Source organism: Telmatherina bonti (assembly GCF_933228915.1).
Source record: "Telmatherina bonti genome assembly, chromosome: 4".
In the NCBI taxonomy this organism is placed as follows: Eukaryota; Metazoa; Chordata; class Actinopteri; order Atheriniformes; family Telmatherinidae; genus Telmatherina; species Telmatherina bonti.
In genome coordinates, this window is record NC_136622.1 from 28,148,213 (window position 1) to 28,168,541 (window position 20,329).

Below are 20,329 nucleotides of genomic sequence, written 5' to 3' on the forward strand. Positions count from 1 at the left end.
TATATAACATTTGTATTGTATACATATATTGTCAATTGTTGTTCATATATATCTGCACATCTTCAATAGCGTTTCCTTTCATAACACTGATTGAAAATTACCCCTGCAGCAAATACTTTCATTAAGTAGGTGTGTGGGACAATCATAAAAAAAAACAGTGAACACAGACAAGTGCTTGATTGTCTCACTGAATGTCCTCAGTGTGTCTGTAAGTCTTCCAAATATCGTTGAACTGCTGCTTAGGGTTGTGCTGAGGAGAGGAGGGGAGGGGAGAGGAAAGGAAAGGAGAGGAAAGGAAAGCAAAGAAAAGGAAAGGAAAGGAAATGAAAGGAAAGGAAAGCAAAGGAAAGGAAAGGAAAGATGGGAGAGGTTCAGCAGTGGCAAACTGCAGTGGATTAGACTGACTACCTGTGAATTGCGTTTTCTATTGTTTTGCATTCCTTCCCTGCAACCCTGCCTTGAAGTCTCTCCATTGTTTGTCTTGGTGAGATGCAACAGAGACAAGGAGGGTGTGTGTGTGCTTATGTGCATGTGTAAGTATGCATGTGCAAGTTTCTACTGCCACTTCATTAGCTTGGAGCCATGAGGTAAATCCAAGAGGCTTTCATCAGTTCCAGCTGAGGGAAGGGTGTCTGGTGCAGACCAACGCCGCTTGCGCGGATGCTGCAGCCCCTTAGCAGGAGGCTCCTTAGGCATCATGCACAGAGGGGCTGGTGCTGGAGGAGGTGGTTGGTGAAGAAGAGGGGGAGGAGGAGGAGGAGGTGGCATCTCCTCCCTTTGTGAACTGCTGGTCTCCGCTGCAGACCTGGAGGGGAGTTGTGTGCGATGGGCTCTGGAGCTGGTACGTGTGTGTGTTCGGTGAGTTTGGCTGGGTGCAGGGGTGAGGGCCAGGCAGACATCCCCCTCTGTGAGCTGGCGACAAGGCAGGCCATACAGCTGCGTGGTTCGCTGGGGAGAGCATGAAGACCAGCCCCGGTCCTGGACAAAGAATGGGTACTCCACCAAGACCTTCAGTAACTCCTAAAAAAAACCCCCAAAAAACCACAAGTTTGTCATTTGTCAGTTAGGAGGCCTGTCTTTTAATATCACTAAATCATCAGTGTAAACTATGATTAACACTCTTTGTAATGCCGGTTTTCATTTTATTTTGTAATGCAGATGCATTTTACTCTAATCTAAGCAGAAACATGTACCTCAGGAGAAATCTGACCTGAGTATTGCGGTCTGTGAGGTGGACCTGCAGATGGCTGAAGCCCTGTGTACTGCTAGGGGAAATCAGCAGCACAGTGCAGGTGCTGAGGTGGAACTCTGGGGATGTGTCTGCACTCCTCAGAAAGTCCTCCGTCCGCAGCTCCTCCACCCGCTTTAACCGTCCGCTGGCCAGCTCAATCAGGGACCCCTTGGTGAAGTGAGGTAGGAGTGCAGGGGGAGATGGGCGAAGGGCTGGGGATGAGGTGTGAAGATGAGAAGGAGATGAGTCTCTTCCTCTGTCTCTGTCATGCCGCCTCTCGCGCTCATTGTCCCTTTCTTGGTCTTTGTCATGTTTTAGTTGCTTCTCTTTGTCTTTTCCTCTTTCCCTGTCTCTTTGTAGGACCTTATCTCTTTCTGGATCTCTGTCCTGGTCTCCTTGTGACCTATCATGGTTATTTGGCAGACCCACAGGTGAATGTGGGGAGTTCCTCAGATTGTGCTGCCTTGGGCCTGGCTCTCTTTGTAGGTTGTATGGAGGCGTTCCTGAGGAGCTGTAGATTGGGTAAGCCTGGGCCTGAGGGCTGGGGTGACCTACTGATCCCACTGAGTAGTAGATTTGGGCTTCAGCTGGTGTGGCCCCCAGATGGTCCAAAAGACCCCCTCTGCTGGTCCTGGAGTCTGGTCCAAGGAGATGGGGAGAGGTGGATAGTAAAGTAGAGCTGTTCTTCCCATGCAGATGTCTGTCCTGCAGTGAGGAATGTAGCTCAGAGTCCTCTTGAAGAAGAGAGTCTGACAAAAATGCCCCTCCAGAGTGCACACGGCCTGTTAGATCCTCCTGGTGTCTCCGGCCACCATTGGCATGAGCGCTGTGTGGACTAATATCCAGCCTAGTTCTGCTGCTATCATTTCCATATTCTCCTGTGAGCAGGGGTCGGGTGGCTGAGGCAGTCCTGCTGCCTGGCCCATCCAAGCCATTGGGCCTCTTGTTCAAGTACCTGTGTCTAACCTCCACTAAACTTGGGTCCTGTGGATACAAAGAGTGATGGCTAAACAAGTATGAAGGGGAGAAAAGAGAGGGACTGTAGTCCCGTCGCCCACTACTGATATAGGACCACATTTCTCTTGAACTGGCTGGAAAGGGAGTCTTAAAGGAGGATGATGCGGAAGAAGACGGGGAGGGTGGCAATGACAGAGGACCTTCCCCTCTAAGCCATCTAGAGTGGTGGGGCAGGGGTGAGGCAAGAGGATCGTCTCTCCAAGCTGGAGACCCTGAGCTCCTCCGCTCGCTGACCTGCCCAGGGAAAAGGGGAAGAGAAACAGAGGGCGAGTAGCTGAGGGGCCATAGCATGGGCACGGGGAGGCCTGGTGCTGGAGCAGGAAGGGGGGGAGGACTATGTAGGAGATGCGGGTTTGTGTTAGAGAGGACTCTGTCCCTGTTACTGACCTCCCTCCCTCCCTCCCCTCTCCCTGTGCTGGATCGGCTCCGAAGTGGAACAGGGGGTTTAAACTCATCTAGCAGGACCTGATGTTCTGCTGATCCTTGCCGAGACTCCCTCTTCTTGGGAGGGAGGCACTCTTTGCTGCGGTCAGGGCTGGGATTCATGGGTGGGCTCCAGCAGCAGTGGGGGCCCCCTGTGTGTGGGTGTAGGCTAGGTCACATGGGCCTCACGGGAGAACGAGGGGTGCAGACAGAAGGGAAGGCTGATACACGGCATCACTGTCAGATCACTGTTGATGCTTTTGTACCGAAGCACCACTCACCTACAGAAACATGAGACAAGGTGGGAAAGAAAGGACAGAAGTAGGAGAGATTAAATGTGAACATTAGAAAAGAACAGTCTTTCAGGCCCTGGCACCAGTCGCGGTTAAAACTTAGTTATCAGTACGGTCCGACTAACATACAAACAAATATTTGGCTACGTCAGACGGATGGGGAGAAACTGCTACTCACCCCATCTTCCAAGCTACTTAAAAGAGGTTAGAAACTCTTCAGCTTTCTGATGGATTTTGCTAATTAGTCATTACCTATGTGCCGTGCGGTGGGACTGAAACTACCCAACTTACTTGTTTCATTCAAAAACACTACTCCTACATGCAAGCTAAAAATACATGTTGCAGCCAATGAAGTTCAGAGCCACTACAGTATGTGTGTCTGTGCACACACACACACGCCGATCCCCTCACAGCAGGAGAGTTTTCATCTCTGACTCTCGGGGGATGATTGGAATATGTAGATATGCTTTTTTGTACCACTTTCATGAACCACCCCCGCGACACCCTCGGGTGTTCTCTGTATTCAATATAAGCTACTACTAACACCCCCTCACCTCTTCTCTTTCAGCTGCACACATGGACAACAGACAAACAAGAACTCCCCGAAGCAGCTACACACTACCCCAGTAATAGGCAAAACTGGTCACCACCCACCCAAAAGCTGACAGAAACACTGTTGATATTACCACCAGTTGTTGTAGATGTAAGAAATGTGTCTTTGCATATTAATTAGGTGTCACAGCAGGGGTGTGGGGGAAATATGTGTGACTGTTGTGTGTGTAGACATCTATGCCATCTTTGTCTGTGAAAATGTGCCATTTGTTTTGTTTTTCTTTCTGGGAAATATGTGAATGTGTTTAATTGTTTCGGTCTTTGTGAGTGTGTGTTTGTGTTTGAGCCCTCAAATGTGTCAGAGATTTTGCTGCCTTGTTTCATTCAGAGAGAAGTGCGGGGGAGTTCTACTTATTCTTCTCCAAATGCTTTAAATGAGCTCGTTCGAAATGACGGGTTGCAGCACTGCAAGTCCAGCTGTTCCACAATCACTTATCCAGCTGCTGCACCACAACACCGAGCAGACACTCAGCCCCACACTCGCCCACAAGTCTGTCAACTGCCAACCAACTCCCTGCCGTCTCACCATCCGCCACACTGTCACCATAGCAACTGGATCCACATACACGCACACACACACACACACACACACACACACACACACACATACATATGCACATACATCCAACTGCTTGAGAGGTTAGATGAGGATACTTTTAAGGAGAAGTGGGAACAATGTTGCTCACCAAGTGACGATATCCAAAAACAGAATAAGTGTTAAAGTGGACCAAGCTGTTTGTGCATCTGAGTGGCAAACTGAAAACATGGGTGGTGAGAAGAGGAATTCTAATCTCAAGCACTGTCAGGACAGATGTGATTCAGTAGACTAATGAAAATGATATGATGTACAATTATTAGCCCCCCCATAGATACTGTGAATATGAAGGCCTGCATGTCTACTGAACAGTGCATGCAGAAGGTTTTCTCTCCTTTTAAACTTCTCATATGTTTCAAAACCATTTTAATACAAATGTGTCTGTCTTCAGACTGATATAGCAAATCACAGTTTGGAGCATTTGTTTGTGTGAAAAAATAAAATGCATAAAAATTCCACTCTTGTATTTTGACACTTGTAAATGGGCTTATAAATCCAATTTATAAATCCAACCAATCAGTGCCTCCTGTAATTTGACAGGAGCATATCTGTTGAATTTGGCATGGCTATGATCTCAATACTGAAACTGACTTCAGAACGAAAGTTAAGCATCTATGCATCTGAGGAAGTATATTTTTGTAGCATTTAAGTGATTAAAAGCATACCAGCTTCCACAGTCCAAGATTAATTACATTTGTAATCATTGGTGAATTTCTTATTAAATTGACAAATGCCTTGTTTAGAAAAGTAACACACACAGCAAAACTATCATCACTTGAGAAGTCAGCCTTTCCCAAAGCATGACAGCACGTGGAGTTTCAGAGCCAGTTGAATGACTGTCAGACCACGGGAAGCAAATGTTCTGATCTAATGACATGAAGATCAATCTGTTCTGAACCAGTTCCCAGTGATGTGTGGAAAAGAGCAGGTGCTGGGCATCACTGATCTGGCATTAACATTTTTAACGCCGCTATTTTTATTAAACCAATAGGAAATGAAGAAGACTAATCCCAACATTTTTATTTTTTATTTTTTTTTTTTTAACCAATTTCAGAAGAACATCAACAAAAACCACCTTTTGTTACAGTTTTATGCCAGAAAGAAAGAATTGGGGAAAGACCCATACTAAAACATTTATGAAGTCTGTAAGACCAAAATCATTCTTTCATTTTCTTTTTCAACACTTGAGCTTCCCATTATTTCCTAAGGTACTTTACCAAAGTAATACGTATAGAATAGGAATAACTAAAGGTTATTCTGTCATTTGTTCATTTTCAATTGCTGCCTTTTTCATTAAGGGTCATATGGGGTTAAGCCTAGTTCATCTGCTATGGGGCAAGAAGCAGGGTAAACCCAAGTAAATGACTTTATTTACATTTAAATATCTACATTTACAGATATAATGAAGTGATTTTTACAATTAAATGTGTTATCTAATGTAAAATCTAAAGACAAGTCTTAAAAGCTAACGGCCAATGATTTTCTTTTAATAAACAGTTGTTTTCTTCAGATGATCCTACACAGTATGGCTTTAATCGCTGTTGCACAAATGCTTACGCTTCATTCATAACGACAAAATCTTGCTTGGAGCCAAATCGCAAGTTCCATCATTGTTTGTCAGCATTGTTGTGTGTTTAACTTGGCACAGTCATCGCATCTGGTGCTTTTATGACTTTTGTGTCCTCCTTATAAGACATAAACAGTTTAGATAGACAAATAACACCTACATGGACAGCAGCCCATCAGATGCTGCTGTATGAATGCTGCATTATGAGCAAGAATGTGGTAGAGTGCTGTAGAACAACATACAGAAGTACATTACATGCTGCACTGACTTGCACTTAGGATTCTGAGGCTTACCCAGGTAAAGGTCAGTTTACACTGGTGGTTGTGGCCTTTAATAATATTTATATTATATCTATATTATATATTAATAAAATATAAATAATATTTATATTTATTATAACCGTTCATGTTCACACTTTAACCTACAGTCAATTTAGAATCACTAATTAACCAAATATGCATATTTGTGGATGGTGAGAGGAAGCCAAAGAGAATCCCATCATAATATGGGGAAAACCTCCACAGAAAAAGGCCCATAGCTGAGATTCAAACTAGGGAACCTTTTTCTGTTCTGTATTTTAATTAAAATTATTAACCCTTTATCAGGCACTTAACAAAAAACTTGGACATTTACATTTTTTACAATCGAAAAGAGTGTTTTTCATAATATCAGAGGCTGTTACAAGACTTTAAAACCTCAAAACATTATTTTTTTCTAAAATAAGAAAAGTTATACGGTATTCAGTGGTGATTATAAAGAATTATTTTTATAATTTAATCCTGAAGGTAGATCTCATTGAACTAGCGGGAATGTAACCTGATGCTTGACGACTGGCGTGGAGAACTTAGTGTGTATCTATGCTTTCATGGACGATCACGCACAGATTTTGCATGTCCAATGAAGTGATCAGATATGGTCATTTCCCCAAAAAAGAGTTAACCCTTTATGGGGCAAGTGACTATTTTTGATCACTTCATTTTCTTTCATTTTCAGCATGAAACTATTTTATTTATTTTTTTGTTAATGTAACAACAGAATGGAGGTCTTGGTACATACCAGAAGGACAATTTTAGGTAAAAATCTCTTACTTCAAGGTATTTCATTGAGTGCCCTATAATGGGTTAATTATTATAAAGAAACCTTATTTCTGTCAAATGTGTTACTCATATAAGCGTACTGTAGCTGAGAACGTCATTGGATGACCTGCTCTGCCACCTGAGCCACTGTTAGACAAATAGACCTATGCAAATACACCAGCTATAAACTTGCCAAGAAAGTAAAACCAAATAAGGAAAACAATTGTGAATGTGGAGGAGTTTGAAGAAAAATGCTTCCTTACTGAAAACTCCTACACTGTGCAGACATGGAAGCAGAGCTTGAGTTTAGCTGGAGCTGTTGTTGTATTGAACATTTTGAACATATTTACACAGACGGTTCACAGGCAACATAATGTTATGTCCTTCCAAAAAAAAAATAAAAATTAAATAATAGACAACATCTGGAAATTGTACAAACTAATTCTTTGGAAACAATATGTAAGCATAGATTCCTTTGATAAATATTTCTTTTCTAAATTCTTTTTCTTAATTAGCTGTAAAAAACAATATTTGGTTTTTAGATTGTGTTTTATTCACTATTAAAATGCAAAGTGCATTTTTCTTAGCTTCAAAATAACTCCTCTCTATCTGCTCTATATCAATCCCGCCTTTTCACTTCTTTTCCCTCTCAGGAGAACCATCAAACATACACCACTAGTCCAAAGTTTGGAACCACTTTCAAATGAGATTTTAATAAAAAAATTATGACAGGTACTGCACTATATTACTCATGATTTCAAACCTCGGAAAAACTGACTAGTTTGGCAAAATTTTCTATTGATTACACCTAACATAATAGACCTATGCTACAGAGAAGCAAACAGCATCTCTTATCCCAAAGACAGCGTAAGCACAAAGTCAGGTTGATGGAGTTGTATCTGTTTTGATGCGATGCGAGACTGACCTTAGTGCAGCCTGAGGAGACATCCCAGAGTTGGCAGTCATTCATATTCTAGTCCTCCCAGAGAGTCAACCTACTCCACAGCTCCTTACTGTGCTACAGTGCTCCTGCACTGTACAAGACCCGCAGATATCAGCAGCCTCAAGCTACATTCTGCCTCTGATCTCTGAACGCATGAAATAAAACCAGCAAGCCCACCAAACTGAAGGAAAAAACTGTGTGCCCGCTATCCGTCTCTGCGTCTGTTGTGCATGTGAGCATGTGTGTGTGTGCGTGTCTCTGTGTGTATCAAGAGAGAGTGTGTGTATGCTTTTGTGTGCAAAGGGCTGAGGAAATGAGTAATATCTAGCAGTGAGAAACATGTCTGCTATGCAGAGCCACACAGGCAGACCAGTTGCTGCTGCCGCCCACTTGCTTTAATCACTGTGAGGAATACAGACATGCATACGTACACACACTCATATATATATATATATATATATATATATATATATATATATATATATATATATATATATATATATATATATATATATATATGCAGACAAATGTCCACAGTCAAGGATAGGCAGACCATACAGATCACATATTCTGACTGTGTTCTGTCTTTGTATTATATTATCTATTTTACCAAAGAGATGCATCCAGTTAAAACCATGTTTCAGCACGAAACATAATCAAATCATTAATCTTGGTCCCTGGTAAACAATTTTCAGAAGACATGTGGACACATAAAAGAAAGGGAGTGAATGAGGGGAGGCAGAGAAACAGTTGATGAGAGACAGGGAGGGACGTGGTAGGAGGCTCATCCTACACACACTCTCAGACTTAGGCTTTTGCTGCTGCCTCTGACTCAAAACTAAACCTCACATCCATCAACAACACACATACACACAAACGCATGCACACACAGACACACACACACACACACACACACACACACAGAGACATACTACTTTTGCTGTCTTTGTTTATCTGCAGTTTCATCTGAATTTGTGTCCTTTGTTCTCATCAAAGCACTTTGTGACAAACCTGCTTGTTAAAAGAGCTTTTATGAACACATTTGATTTGACTTTATATGAGCGCAAGAGCACTCTTTTGTGCATACACACACAGAAACACACGTTCATACAGGCGCATACACAAACAGGAGCACTGCAGGGGAGCGCTGACTGATATGCCTCAGTGATTCAGTCGGTAACAGTGGAGTGTGTCGGTATGGCTGGTTTGGCTTATTAGAACTGTATTGGTGAGAGCGGTTTAATGTTCATTCACAGCAAGAAATCAAGAGACCTATCAGTAAAGAAACAAGCCCAGGGTTGAGAGGGGTTGAAAGCAATGTTCTTTCATCACTCTAAAAGCAATTCGTCGTCCTTTCAAAGACACACAGAGAGACAAAAAAAAAAAGCAGACTTGTACAATCCAGCAACAAATTACACACACTACAGAATCACACTGTGCCTTTATTCACTTATGGCACCACAGAATCATTTGGTGTATTTTCATCCTCCATCCCTCCTGTTTTTGTCTGTCTTGCTCTCTGTAGTTGCATTATACAATCCTTCCACATGTACGCAAACACACACATACACAAACAGGGTCAGACTTTGACAATGAAGGTCATAAAAGTCAGATAGCACTCAACAAATTGTGGCAGAGGAAACATAAAAAAAAAAAGCAAAGGCCTCTACAGGTGAGGCTTCGGGGAACATTTTACTGCTGCTCTTTGTGATCTTTAATCAGAATAAAATGTCCATTGGATTCTTTTTTTCTCTCTTTACCCTTCCTGATGTGTAGCCTTGTATTGGATGTCCGATCACGTTTCAGACTGAGTGGGAGATCTATGATGGACGTCTGATGCAGCAAAAATTTGTTGCTGAATGTAACAGATCTGAACAGACGGAAGAGTAGAGGAGAGGGTGATGGGCTGGAGCCTGGATAGATGGATAGATAGATAGATGGATAGATAGATAGATAGATAGATAGATAGATAGATAGATAGATAGATAGATAGATAGTTGGATAGATAGATAGATAGATAGATAGATAGATAGATAGATAGATAGATAGATAGATAGATAGATAGATAGATAGATAGATAGATAGATAGATAGATAGATAGTTGGAGTGATGTAATGATTGAGGGAGGAGTTGTGGGGAGGAGGGGAGTACTACGGTGACGGCTTACGCTGCAAGGAGCCAGGCTAAGCTGATAAAAGGACAGGGTGATATGGGCGATGGCTTATTGGGCAAAAGGCCAGGTCAGCCTTCAGGGCCCTGACCCATTGTTCAGCAGGATGAGCCAGCAGCCCTGCCCACAACAGGCTCAACTACAATGAAGATTGGCTTATGGCTCAGGAGTTACTATTGCCCCACCCCACATCCTGATGACACACACATACATGCATGCACACAATTACACGAGCAAAAAGCAATCATCAATTCAGAATAAGGTCAACAGTGCTTAAGTTCCACAAAATAAAGACAACACAGCATCCTCTAAGCTGAAAACAGACAGTGTTGAACACTGAGCGCAGATCTGAGAGAAGAAACTCCAGCAGTGTGAGTAATTCAGACTTCGGCGTGAGTCCTGTAATGTATTGCTGGGTTAATCCCTGTGAATCCCAACTGGTACGGCCTAAGGCTGGCTTAGTATAGTTCTGGGAGGAAATCCCCCTGTGTAGTGGTACAGGCCATTAGCCCCTAGGGTATAAATAGGGCAGCTATGGCTCCTTAAGCTGGCTTTTACGCAATATCAGTTAAAAATATGACTTGACTAATTACATGCAGGTCAGCCAGTCAGCACCAGCAAAAATTCCTCCACCTCGTTCTCCTTTTTCTCTGCCCAAAGCATACAGCCGCAGTATTCCTCTCACAATTTTTTCCTTACTTTTCGCAAGTTTTGCTTTTTTCTTGTGCAAACACGGGACAGCATAGAACATGTTCAACAATTATTCAAGTATTTTTGAAGCTGACATTTTCATGGGCGGGTGTTATGTTATTGTCATTCATTGACATTTAAGTGCCTTCTGATCGGAGTTTCATTTTTACTTTTTCCATTGTCTCAGTCTGATAATTCGCCTCCTTTGCAGCATCTGAACAATCTTTAATTAAAACCACAAAGAGCTGACTTTGGTTTCAGTTTTCAGGCAATGTTTGCATTACAAAGGTGTAAAACACACTAAATAAACTTCAAATATGCCACTATAGGTTTTGTGACAACAGCTTGTGCAACAGTAGTGATGTCACACTCTGATGCACAGTCATGCTTTTTCTATTTCTATTCTAGCAGCTTGCTTCTTTCTTAAATTAGCTTCCCAACTTTTCACAAGAGAACCTTCTTTATGCTGGCAAAATTTCTTCTCTCTGGTTTGTGAAAAGCCAGAGCTTTTTTGATGTGATCATGCTATGAGATCACCAGCTTACAAGTGGGGTGAAAGTGGTGAAAATGGGTCAATAACAGCCAGAAAGAGTGCAGAACATGTATGTGAGATTAAAGAATAGATGGCTACTTTTCATTTCAATGATACGTTGTTTTTGGTGCTGTCCCCAGTCAAAGTGGGTGTCTGTTGGTTATCGGGTTCAGCATTGAAATGTCAGCAAGCTGGAAGCAAACACAGCATCTCCAAGGAGAAAATATAGCCAGGTCTCTCACTGGTGGTTTAAGTAGCAATCGCTTTCAGATAGACTGTCTAGACTGCCTTTACAAACTTTTGTCTCCTCTGGTATTCAAGGCAACATTGCTATACATTGCCATTATTGCTGCTGCTCTACAACCCCTCCCACATAAAATCTGCCATCCAGTCACACACACACTCAACTGTTATTAACTCACAGCATTGCTTGTGCTGCTCTTCATAATGGTTTCAGAATTATATATGGAAATATGATTAAGTGAGATTAATAGTTTGTAAATTAAATAAGGTGAGCCAACTCCACTTCTAAGAGAACCTTTATTGCATGTTTCCTTATAATAACAAAAAAAGAGACAAATCATCTTATAGGAAGATTTTCTGTTGAGGGATTTTAATGCGGTGCAAGTAAAATAAAAAAAAGCAAGAATAATGTGACTTGCAAGGGTAGATAACGGTAAAATGCATCCGATTTCAGGACAGTCTTTCACAGCACTATTGATGCAATAGGCTACAGGATGTCTCAGATGTTACACTTTCTGTACAGTGATACAAAAACCAATACTGTGCAATCTGTTACATTTATGCATATAGCGCCTGCCATAAAGAGGGAGCAGACTTAGTTGCATCGACTCCAGCAGGGAGAAAGGCAGGCCTGGCTGAATCACTGTGGGTGTAAGTAGTGGGAGGCTGAGTTTAAAGGTTGCTGACCCCTATTGTAGATGAAGTGTGGAGGAGGAGGAGAACATACTGCTCCCTCATACACAAAGGTTAGCAAGTCAAGGCCAAGGGAAATGATCTGTGTAAGCACAAAGAGCGAAGAATATCCACAGATAACTGAAATATTGGATGATCATGCCTGCACATTACCACACACATGCATTCAGATACATACACAGGTCTTTAATTCACACATACAGCAAGTGGATTTTAGTGTGTATGCTTTGTGGGTAACTTAGTACCTTGTGGCACCTTCGTCTCATGGGACACCTTGAACGACAGGTGTGTCTGTCACCTTAAAGTAGTCTGGCACCGTGTCAGCTGTGTTCAAACACTTGCGTCTGTTTGGGATTATTCATCACACTCCTGGCTCCTGTGTTAAGCTTCCCAAGCCAATTCTCAAAGCAAGTCAACTTGGAGAGTGCTGATCTGGGGAGTGTGGCTACACAGGTTTCTCTGACTGATTACAAAATGACATAAACACAGGATGAATTCATTATTAGCAAAGTCTCCAAGAAATTTCACTATACTTTTTTTTTTTGTCCACACCCCTCCAAACCAGTCGAGGCAGATGGCTGCCCTCCCTGAGCTTGGTTCTGCTGGAGGTTTTCTTCCTGCTGAAAGGTTTTTTCCTTCCCACTGTCGCCTCGTGCAGGCTCAGGATGGGGGATTGGATCGAAGTCATGATTCAATGCAATCAGTTGGTTTCTATTATAGGCTGTGTATGAAGTGGCTTGAAATAATGTGTGTATGTAAAGTGCCCTGTGACAACATTGTTGTGAAGTGGCACTATACAAATAGAGTTGACTTGAATTGAAAGGAGGCAGGTTAATTGTGGATTTGAAGACACAGTTGTGGGTTGAGATAAAGCAGACCTCTTTTGAATATTTAAATTGTTAAAATTTAGGCTCTGCAAAGGAAAAATGGCTATGTCATCATGAAAATCACAAAATATTGTTTAAGGTATGTTAAGGTAAGCTAATTTATAAATTAACAAAACAGCCAATGAGAAGAAAAATATATGTAATTGGAAAATAAAATACAAGAGAAAATCCAAGTCCAACAAAAATATTAAAAAATATAGTTTTTCTTCTTTTTGTACTTGTCTATTCATGAGGTATTGGTAGATGTCTGAATGTATGAAGGTATGCATGTCAGTATGTATATGTATATATGTATGTGTATGTATGTGTGTATATATGAAAACACATATGTGATTGTGTAAGTATTTTTGACCTGTCTGAAATAAATATAAATTGTCAATATATATATATATATATATATATATATATATATATATATATATATATATATATATATATATATATATATATATATATATATATATATATATATATATATATATATATATGCTTGTATTCATAAAAAATAAAATGTTGATCAAAAAAAGAAAAGGGATGCTATTGATCTGTTATGTTGCTCATGTATTTTAGACACATGGTTTAGGTTCCCTTGTAGGAAAGGCATTGCAAATGAACTAAAAGTTATTATTTTTTTTATTATTTATTATTTTTCAACTGATGACAAAGGTTTCTGCCATAATGACTATGCCCTATCCACAGAGGAATGAAAATCACTGTTTCGCTGACTATAAAAATAATACAAGTTATGTGATTAACCATTCCAGTCATCAGATCTTATTCCAGTTCTATTTATCTACAGTACATTGTGAACCAACATGTCAGAGACACTTTATACATCATCATCAGGCTTCAAAATGACAAAGAGAATGGCGTGTCCTCCGTCCAGTGAAGTTCAGGAAATTTGTAGTTGATCCAGTGAGCACTATAGCTGTTTTGTTGTCATGAGTCGACTAATGATTTTTCATCAATGTGCAAATTATTTTCTCAATTAAATGATGGGCAGAACCAGTTTATAAAAGGGCAGCACAGCTTTTTTTGTCTGTTGTGTGAGAGGATGACATGCAAGACAGGCAAAAACATGTAAGCCTGTGTTTGCCAATGGGTGTGACTATTAGCAACAATGAATGTGATCATCCCGTCCTTGCTTTCTAAGGAAGGAGGGAACAGTGTGGTTAAAAAAATAACAAACACCTGTTAAAGGTTATGCAGGTCCATTAACTTGCAAAACTGCTCCACCTACAAGTGAGTTCCACTGACTGAAAGACTGGCGTCTCCAGTTAACATACAGAACTGAATATTACAGAAATATAAGCAACACACGCTTAGATTCATGTAATCATGCAAATCCGTATCTCAGCATGAATGTACGGTTCACTCTTCAAGTTTTTCCTCTCTTTGTCTTTCACTTTCGCTCTCCCCACCTCACCCACTCATGGTCTCCTTCTCTTGTCTTTCCCTCTCACTCATCTGGGTAGCTGTTTGAGAGCATACACTCAGCGTGGGTGAGAGTGCTAGAGTAGAGTATATGACTGCTAACACAAGGTGCAGGGTGTGTGTGTGTGCGTGTCTGCCTGTCTGCATGGTGCTGTAGGTGGAGAGGCACAGCAGGGCGTGAAGGAGTGCTGTGATAATGACAGGCCATGCATTATATAACATGCTATTGCATAAGAAGAAGATTATTTTAGGTCCAGATATTGAGGATGTATAAGTAATTTTTTTCCCTTTTTTTTCACGTGGGTGAACAGCACCTCTGAGTGTGCGGGTATGTGTTTGTGTAGAAATGTTCTGAAATGTCCTCATTTATGTGGTTTCTTTCGAGGAGTGTGTAGGTGTAAATAAACTAAAGTGTATTATGTGTTTGTAAGAAGGGGGCATGAATGTTTTCAGATTTCTTTCATAGCTATCTGCATATCAAAACAAGTATGTGGGAATCTTGGCGCTTTTGTGCACAGTGTGCATAAGGGTGCCTTTACTGCAAGCTCCCACTCACTATCACTTTTAGACTTCAGAGAGACCCACTTGAAAAAGAGTTGCTTCTCCTTGGCAGGTAAAAAACTGAGTAACTTTCAGTTTTGATGATTTTTCACACCCTTTTTAGCTCCTCTTCGGACTGCACAAGTTTTCTGAGAGTCTGTCAGTCATAAGGGTATGGTCCTGCAGGATGTGCTGTGTGGAGTCACAGAAGTAAGGCAGTGCAGATACAGTCTCTGTGTGCTACTGCCTCACTCCATGCATGAGTGTGCCCCTGTAAAAATAGACCTCTTAAAGGGCCAGCAGCCACTCAACCTTCTCCCACAAGAGGCCTGTTCTCCTCTTCAGGATGACACAAGAAACAGTGGATGTATTTTTCATTTCACTCTCATAGAATAGTTTTGCTTCAGTTTCCCAAATGATATCGAACTACACATACTAACTCATTTATGATTTAAATCATTCAGTCATTGAAGAGCAAATTATAAAAGGCTATAATGAAGCTCCAGGCACACACATGAGAAAGTTACAGTGACTCCAAAATGAAGGCAGCTGAACCAGGCTTTGAAGCAACCAGACTACAACTAGAGCAACTTACCTTACATAAATTTCTCCTGGTGCGCCAGGGAATCCTTGCTTCAACATGCAAGGGACGGATCCAACATCTAAAGCTAAAACTGCTTGTCACAGATCAAACCCACTTTGCCATTGTGATCTCAAAGCAGGCATTTCTAGATACTCAGTCTCACACAGACATAAGACTTCCTGTACACTCCAGCAGACCATCCTTATAATTGAAATAAGTGAATTATGTCAGCAGGGACGAATGGTGAATGCCTCACTTGAGAGACGTCTATAGCTGAGAACAGTTTGAACCTGTTAAATGCTCCTATATGCAGCTTATAGGTTGTCACTGCAGCAGAAGGACAGTGCCTGCTGGAGCAGAAATAGATGTACAGATATCATAATTGTGCGCTAATTGGTGAAGTGTGTCTCCATTTAAAATGGTGAGAAATGAGCAGGGATCTCTGTGTTGTCTCTAGCAGAGCTACAAACACAGATACTCCTTTGGTGCAAATACATTGTTAAACAGTTAAAAAAGGGGCAATAAATACATTGTTAAACAGTTAAAAAAGGGGCAATAAATACATTGTTAAACAGTTAAAAAAGGGGCAATAGGAAGTTCATTCATTGATTCATTCATTTTCCTAACCGCTTAATCCAATTCAGGGTTATAGTTATATATATATATATATATATATATATATATATATATATATATATATATATATATATATATATATATATATATATATATATATATATATATAACTGAATGGTTTCTCATGTGTTCTGAACGCTGGTGAATCAAGAAGTTAGATCAAAGATGTCTGATGCATGTCATGCTGGCATGCTCGCCAGCATGAGACCGTTCTAAGTCTTGCCTCAAACATCTGCACAGCTTATTTTCCTTCCTCCTTCCTTATTCTAACTCAGTCCAAAAATTTCCCCAGCTGGACTAATGCCACCCTCTCCAATCACATACTCATCCTTACCAATTTGAGCGGGCTCCTTGTGGGCCCCTGGCTATCTCTGGACCAGGGCTATTTAAGCCCACTGCTCTAATTCTGAAAGCCCTGATCTGCCGTCAGGCTGAGTGATAAACCTCCACCTCTCCCTCTGTCTGTCTTCCTCACACACTCCTTCATTCTCGATCAGTCACACTCTCCCTATGGTTCACACACTTATTGCTTACTGTTATTGTCAACCGTGCACACAAACACCCCCACACAAACTGACTTGCATGCAACTGTGCAACACATCCATTTACTCCCAAAAACAATTTAAACATGATTTTTCTTGTCTTAAGTATCTCAGTTTACTCTCAAAATGCCTCCAGAACCAAATGAATACCATTCTGATCATACACACATAGACACACACACCCACCCACACACACACATTGTTTACACTGCCTTTCAAAGTTGCCAACACACCTTTGCGCTCTTGCTCTCTCTCTCTTACACACACACACATACACACACACACACACACACACACACACAATCTCTCACATGCACACATGTGAGATTATTTTAGGTCCACAGCACTTCCTCAGAGGAGGAAGTGCTGTTCCTCAGAGGAGGAAGTGCTGTGGTCACATACCTCACTGGGTGCCTTTGCGTAGCAGGTATCTGAGAGTTTACTCATTGGATCAGGCGGCCGCAGGCACATAGAAATATCCAGTTTTGAGACTGCGAGTCTTTTCCTCCTCTCTACTGCTCAGCCTTCCCTCCCTTCATCCTATTCCTGCCTCTCCTCCTTCTCACTCTCTAAACGCCTCTTTGCTCTCTCTCTCTCTCTCTCTCTGTATCTCCCTCTGAGCGCGCTCTGTTTCTCTCCCCAGCTTGCCTGATCTCTCCAAACCTCCCCCCCCCCGTCCTCCCTTCTTTCCTTCTAACTACCACACACCTTCTATCTCACTCTTACAACTTCAGTCTTCACTCATCTGTCTTAGTATGTCGCTATGACACACAGGGACATTTGATAACTTTTTTTCTTTCCCCTGCCTAATATGCTCTCTGTCTCTCCCTTCCTCGCTGGGAGTGTATAATTAGACAGAGCTCAGTGGTAATACAGTCAGGCTCATTGTGGGAGCATTGCTGCTCATGTTTGGCTGACAGCCCAGTGGCTTCACTCATTAACCTCCCTGGAGCTGCAGAAGAGACCAGCCCACAGACTGTGCTATTTGCTGCAACACCTCAGCCTCTTTACCCATCAGCCAATCACAGTCCTCGCAGATGATGGAAAAGGTGTGCTTGCTACAGCTCTGTAGGTGAGAGAGCTAAACATAATCACTAGGCATTGACACGCTGCAGCAGGTGAAGTGTAATACCAGCTGGTCAAATCTGACACACTAAGAGTTTTTTTTTAACACAGTCATAACAAGACAGTTCTCTTTTTAGTTTAATCACTTCTTCATGATCTGCGTGCCATGTCATCACGTGCTTTTCTTTCAGGCATGAAACCACAAAAGAACACACAGACACATGTTTTTTGTGAAATCACTGCGAGGTATGGGAATGTCCTGTGCAATGTAGCAAAAAGTCATATGCTCTTTTTACTGTACTTGAGAGCCCCAGTTAACCTTTAAAGGGAAGTTTTCTTTATCTCCCAGAGACAACTATGTAAGTTATTTATTAATTAAAGACACTACATGGGAACACAAATGACATTAGGGTCTTAAATATTATAGTTTTCTGATGTGCTACCTCATAATTACACTTTTAAACTTTTGAAACTTTTAAAACAGTTTTCTTTAAATAGCCTTACATATGTAAATCCATCAATTCAAACTGAAACAGAAAGAGACAGTTGTTCTGTCTCTTTGCTTATTCTGAATAATAACTATATAATTACTTTTTGTCCCTTTTGTGCTATTGTCTTGGTATAGGAACTGATGAAACCTGGGTAGAGGAAATGTTGACTGTACAAATCATGATCATTAACTATAGCCTAATCCGAGCAATCTGCTTAACAATGTCAGGGAAATCTAGGAGGACATGTGCTGTTTCATGGTTGTTCAAACAGCAGCAGAAAACTTCAGCTGTGGAAAAAAGCTGAATGATAAGACCTTTAATTCATGAGGATTGTCCCTCTCTGTGACCCTACGGTTTACATAGATGCCCTGGTTGAATAGAAGACAAGGACATTAGAGATAAGTAGGTCAAGCATGTTAACAGAACGGATTTTATTCGCAACATTTACAGCAAATTTAGGTGAAAAGTTGTCAATTTGATACTAAACTCTGTGTTTCCATATTGCCGTCGAGCTCAACATGGTATTATGCGAGCTATTGCTAATAAACTAAGGGACCAAGGGCTGCTGAGAGTAAATGACTTATGCGAGACATTGTGAACAAAGCATAGACCTGCCAAGCAAGAAACAAAAACACCTTGACTTTAGTTATAACCTCAGACTTTTGTAAAAAGTGTCTTATGTCTCATTATTAGAACATGAAACAGGAAATGATTTTATGTTTTTTTTTGGATGAGGAAACTGAGCATAAAGTGGATCGGAAAAATGTCTAATTTACAAAACCTGATGAAGCTGAACATCATACTGGGCTGAGACATAAAGACATATTGCTGTTACACTTTAGATGATGCAGTGATTATCTTCTATTCTACAGTCATTTTGCAGACGCTTTTCTCCAAATGTTGACGTTGGACCCTTAAATCATACATGTTGCTAACTTTTTCTCCCCATGATTCATATAAATAATTTTATTTTAGTTTTCAGAGGACAGCTATGAAATTGGTTTAATCACTGGCACATGCTCAAAGAGTAATACATACATGCACAAACCATTTCACTGTGTGCAGGCAGGTGTCATTTATAACTGTCCCACATTGCTACTGCAATTACAATAAACTGAAGTAGAGCAATGAAAGCAGAACAATTAATCCTTAACAAAAAGAGCTGAAATTTTTCCATTTGACAAGAATATCTATGGTATTATTTGGCCAACCCATCGACAGTCACGGTCATTTTGTCCCTCTATGTGAAACTCGTAGTTCGCATTATGTTGTTCATCATAAGCTAGGTGATTGATGAAATAATCTTGAATACCCATTAAAAATCATTTTATATATTATGATCATTGGTGTGCAGTGATTGATTACTCTTAAAAAATCTAGCTTGTAAAGTAACGTGTAACAGTACTGAGGTGGTGGTATGTCAAGTGGACATTTTTTCCAATTTCTCTGTTCTGCTTATTGTCATGAACAATACCAAACTAACAGGGTACAACACATCTGACTCAAATTAATAAGTCTTTGTGCAGAACTTTATAGGCTGTTAGATCCATTTAATTTGATTCAGGGGCATTAGAGCAGAAATACATGAGAAACCTGCTGATTGAGGACCTTGTAGGACCTAGTTGAATACCACTGGTCTATACAATGTGCTTTAGAAAAAAAAAAAGATATGTAGAAGAAACTTATAGCACAATATGCATGCAGAACAAAACAAAGGAGCAGCTGGGAAATGCAGTTTAAATCCAAATCTCTCGCTAAACGTTAAAGGGCTAACAGCTAAAGTTAAATGAAACTTCAGCCAAGCCAAAATAAAAAGGCCAAGCTCACAAGACAAGATTTCAAGTGATCCCAAACATGACCCTTAAACATTCAATGATACTTCAAGACTTTTAACAGACATAAAAAGAAATATTTATGCTCAAGGAGATTTTCTTTTTTTAATTTTTTTTCCCCAACATCTCCATTGAATATCTGAGTTATTTCAGCAAAGGTCATCAGCAATTTCATGTCGAGCAAGCATTATCTTTTCAAAGTTTCTGTATGACTAGAGCTCAGGAGTGGGAGGG

General features: G+C 40.8%; 1 protein-coding gene across 1 annotated transcript; it reads right to left on the reverse strand.

The window, feature by feature from the left end:
* Window positions 1-553: 553 nt before the first annotated feature.
* Window positions 554-17,304, reverse strand: LOC306754629 (uncharacterized protein). Its single transcript, XM_079238653.1, has 3 exons — window positions 17,110-17,304; window positions 1,211-2,952; window positions 554-1,020 (listed from the first exon to the last, which is right to left on the reverse strand). The coding sequence occupies exons 2-3, from the start codon at window positions 2,792-2,794 to the stop codon at window positions 556-558; spliced, it is 2,049 nt and encodes a 682-aa protein (XP_079094779.1). The 5' UTR covers window positions 2,795-2,952; window positions 17,110-17,304; the 3' UTR covers window positions 554-555.
* Between the last annotated feature and the right edge of the window lie 3,025 nt (window positions 17,305-20,329).

Coding starts and splice junctions, on each gene's coding strand:
- LOC306754629 (XM_079238653.1), bottom strand. CDS start 2,794: ATGAATCCCAGCCCTGACCGCAGCAAAGAGTGCCTCCCTCCCAAGAAG. Junction 1,021..1,210: donor TCACAGACCGCAATACTCAG/GTCAGATTTCTC, acceptor GGTTTTTTTTAG/GAGTTACTGAAGGTCTTGGT.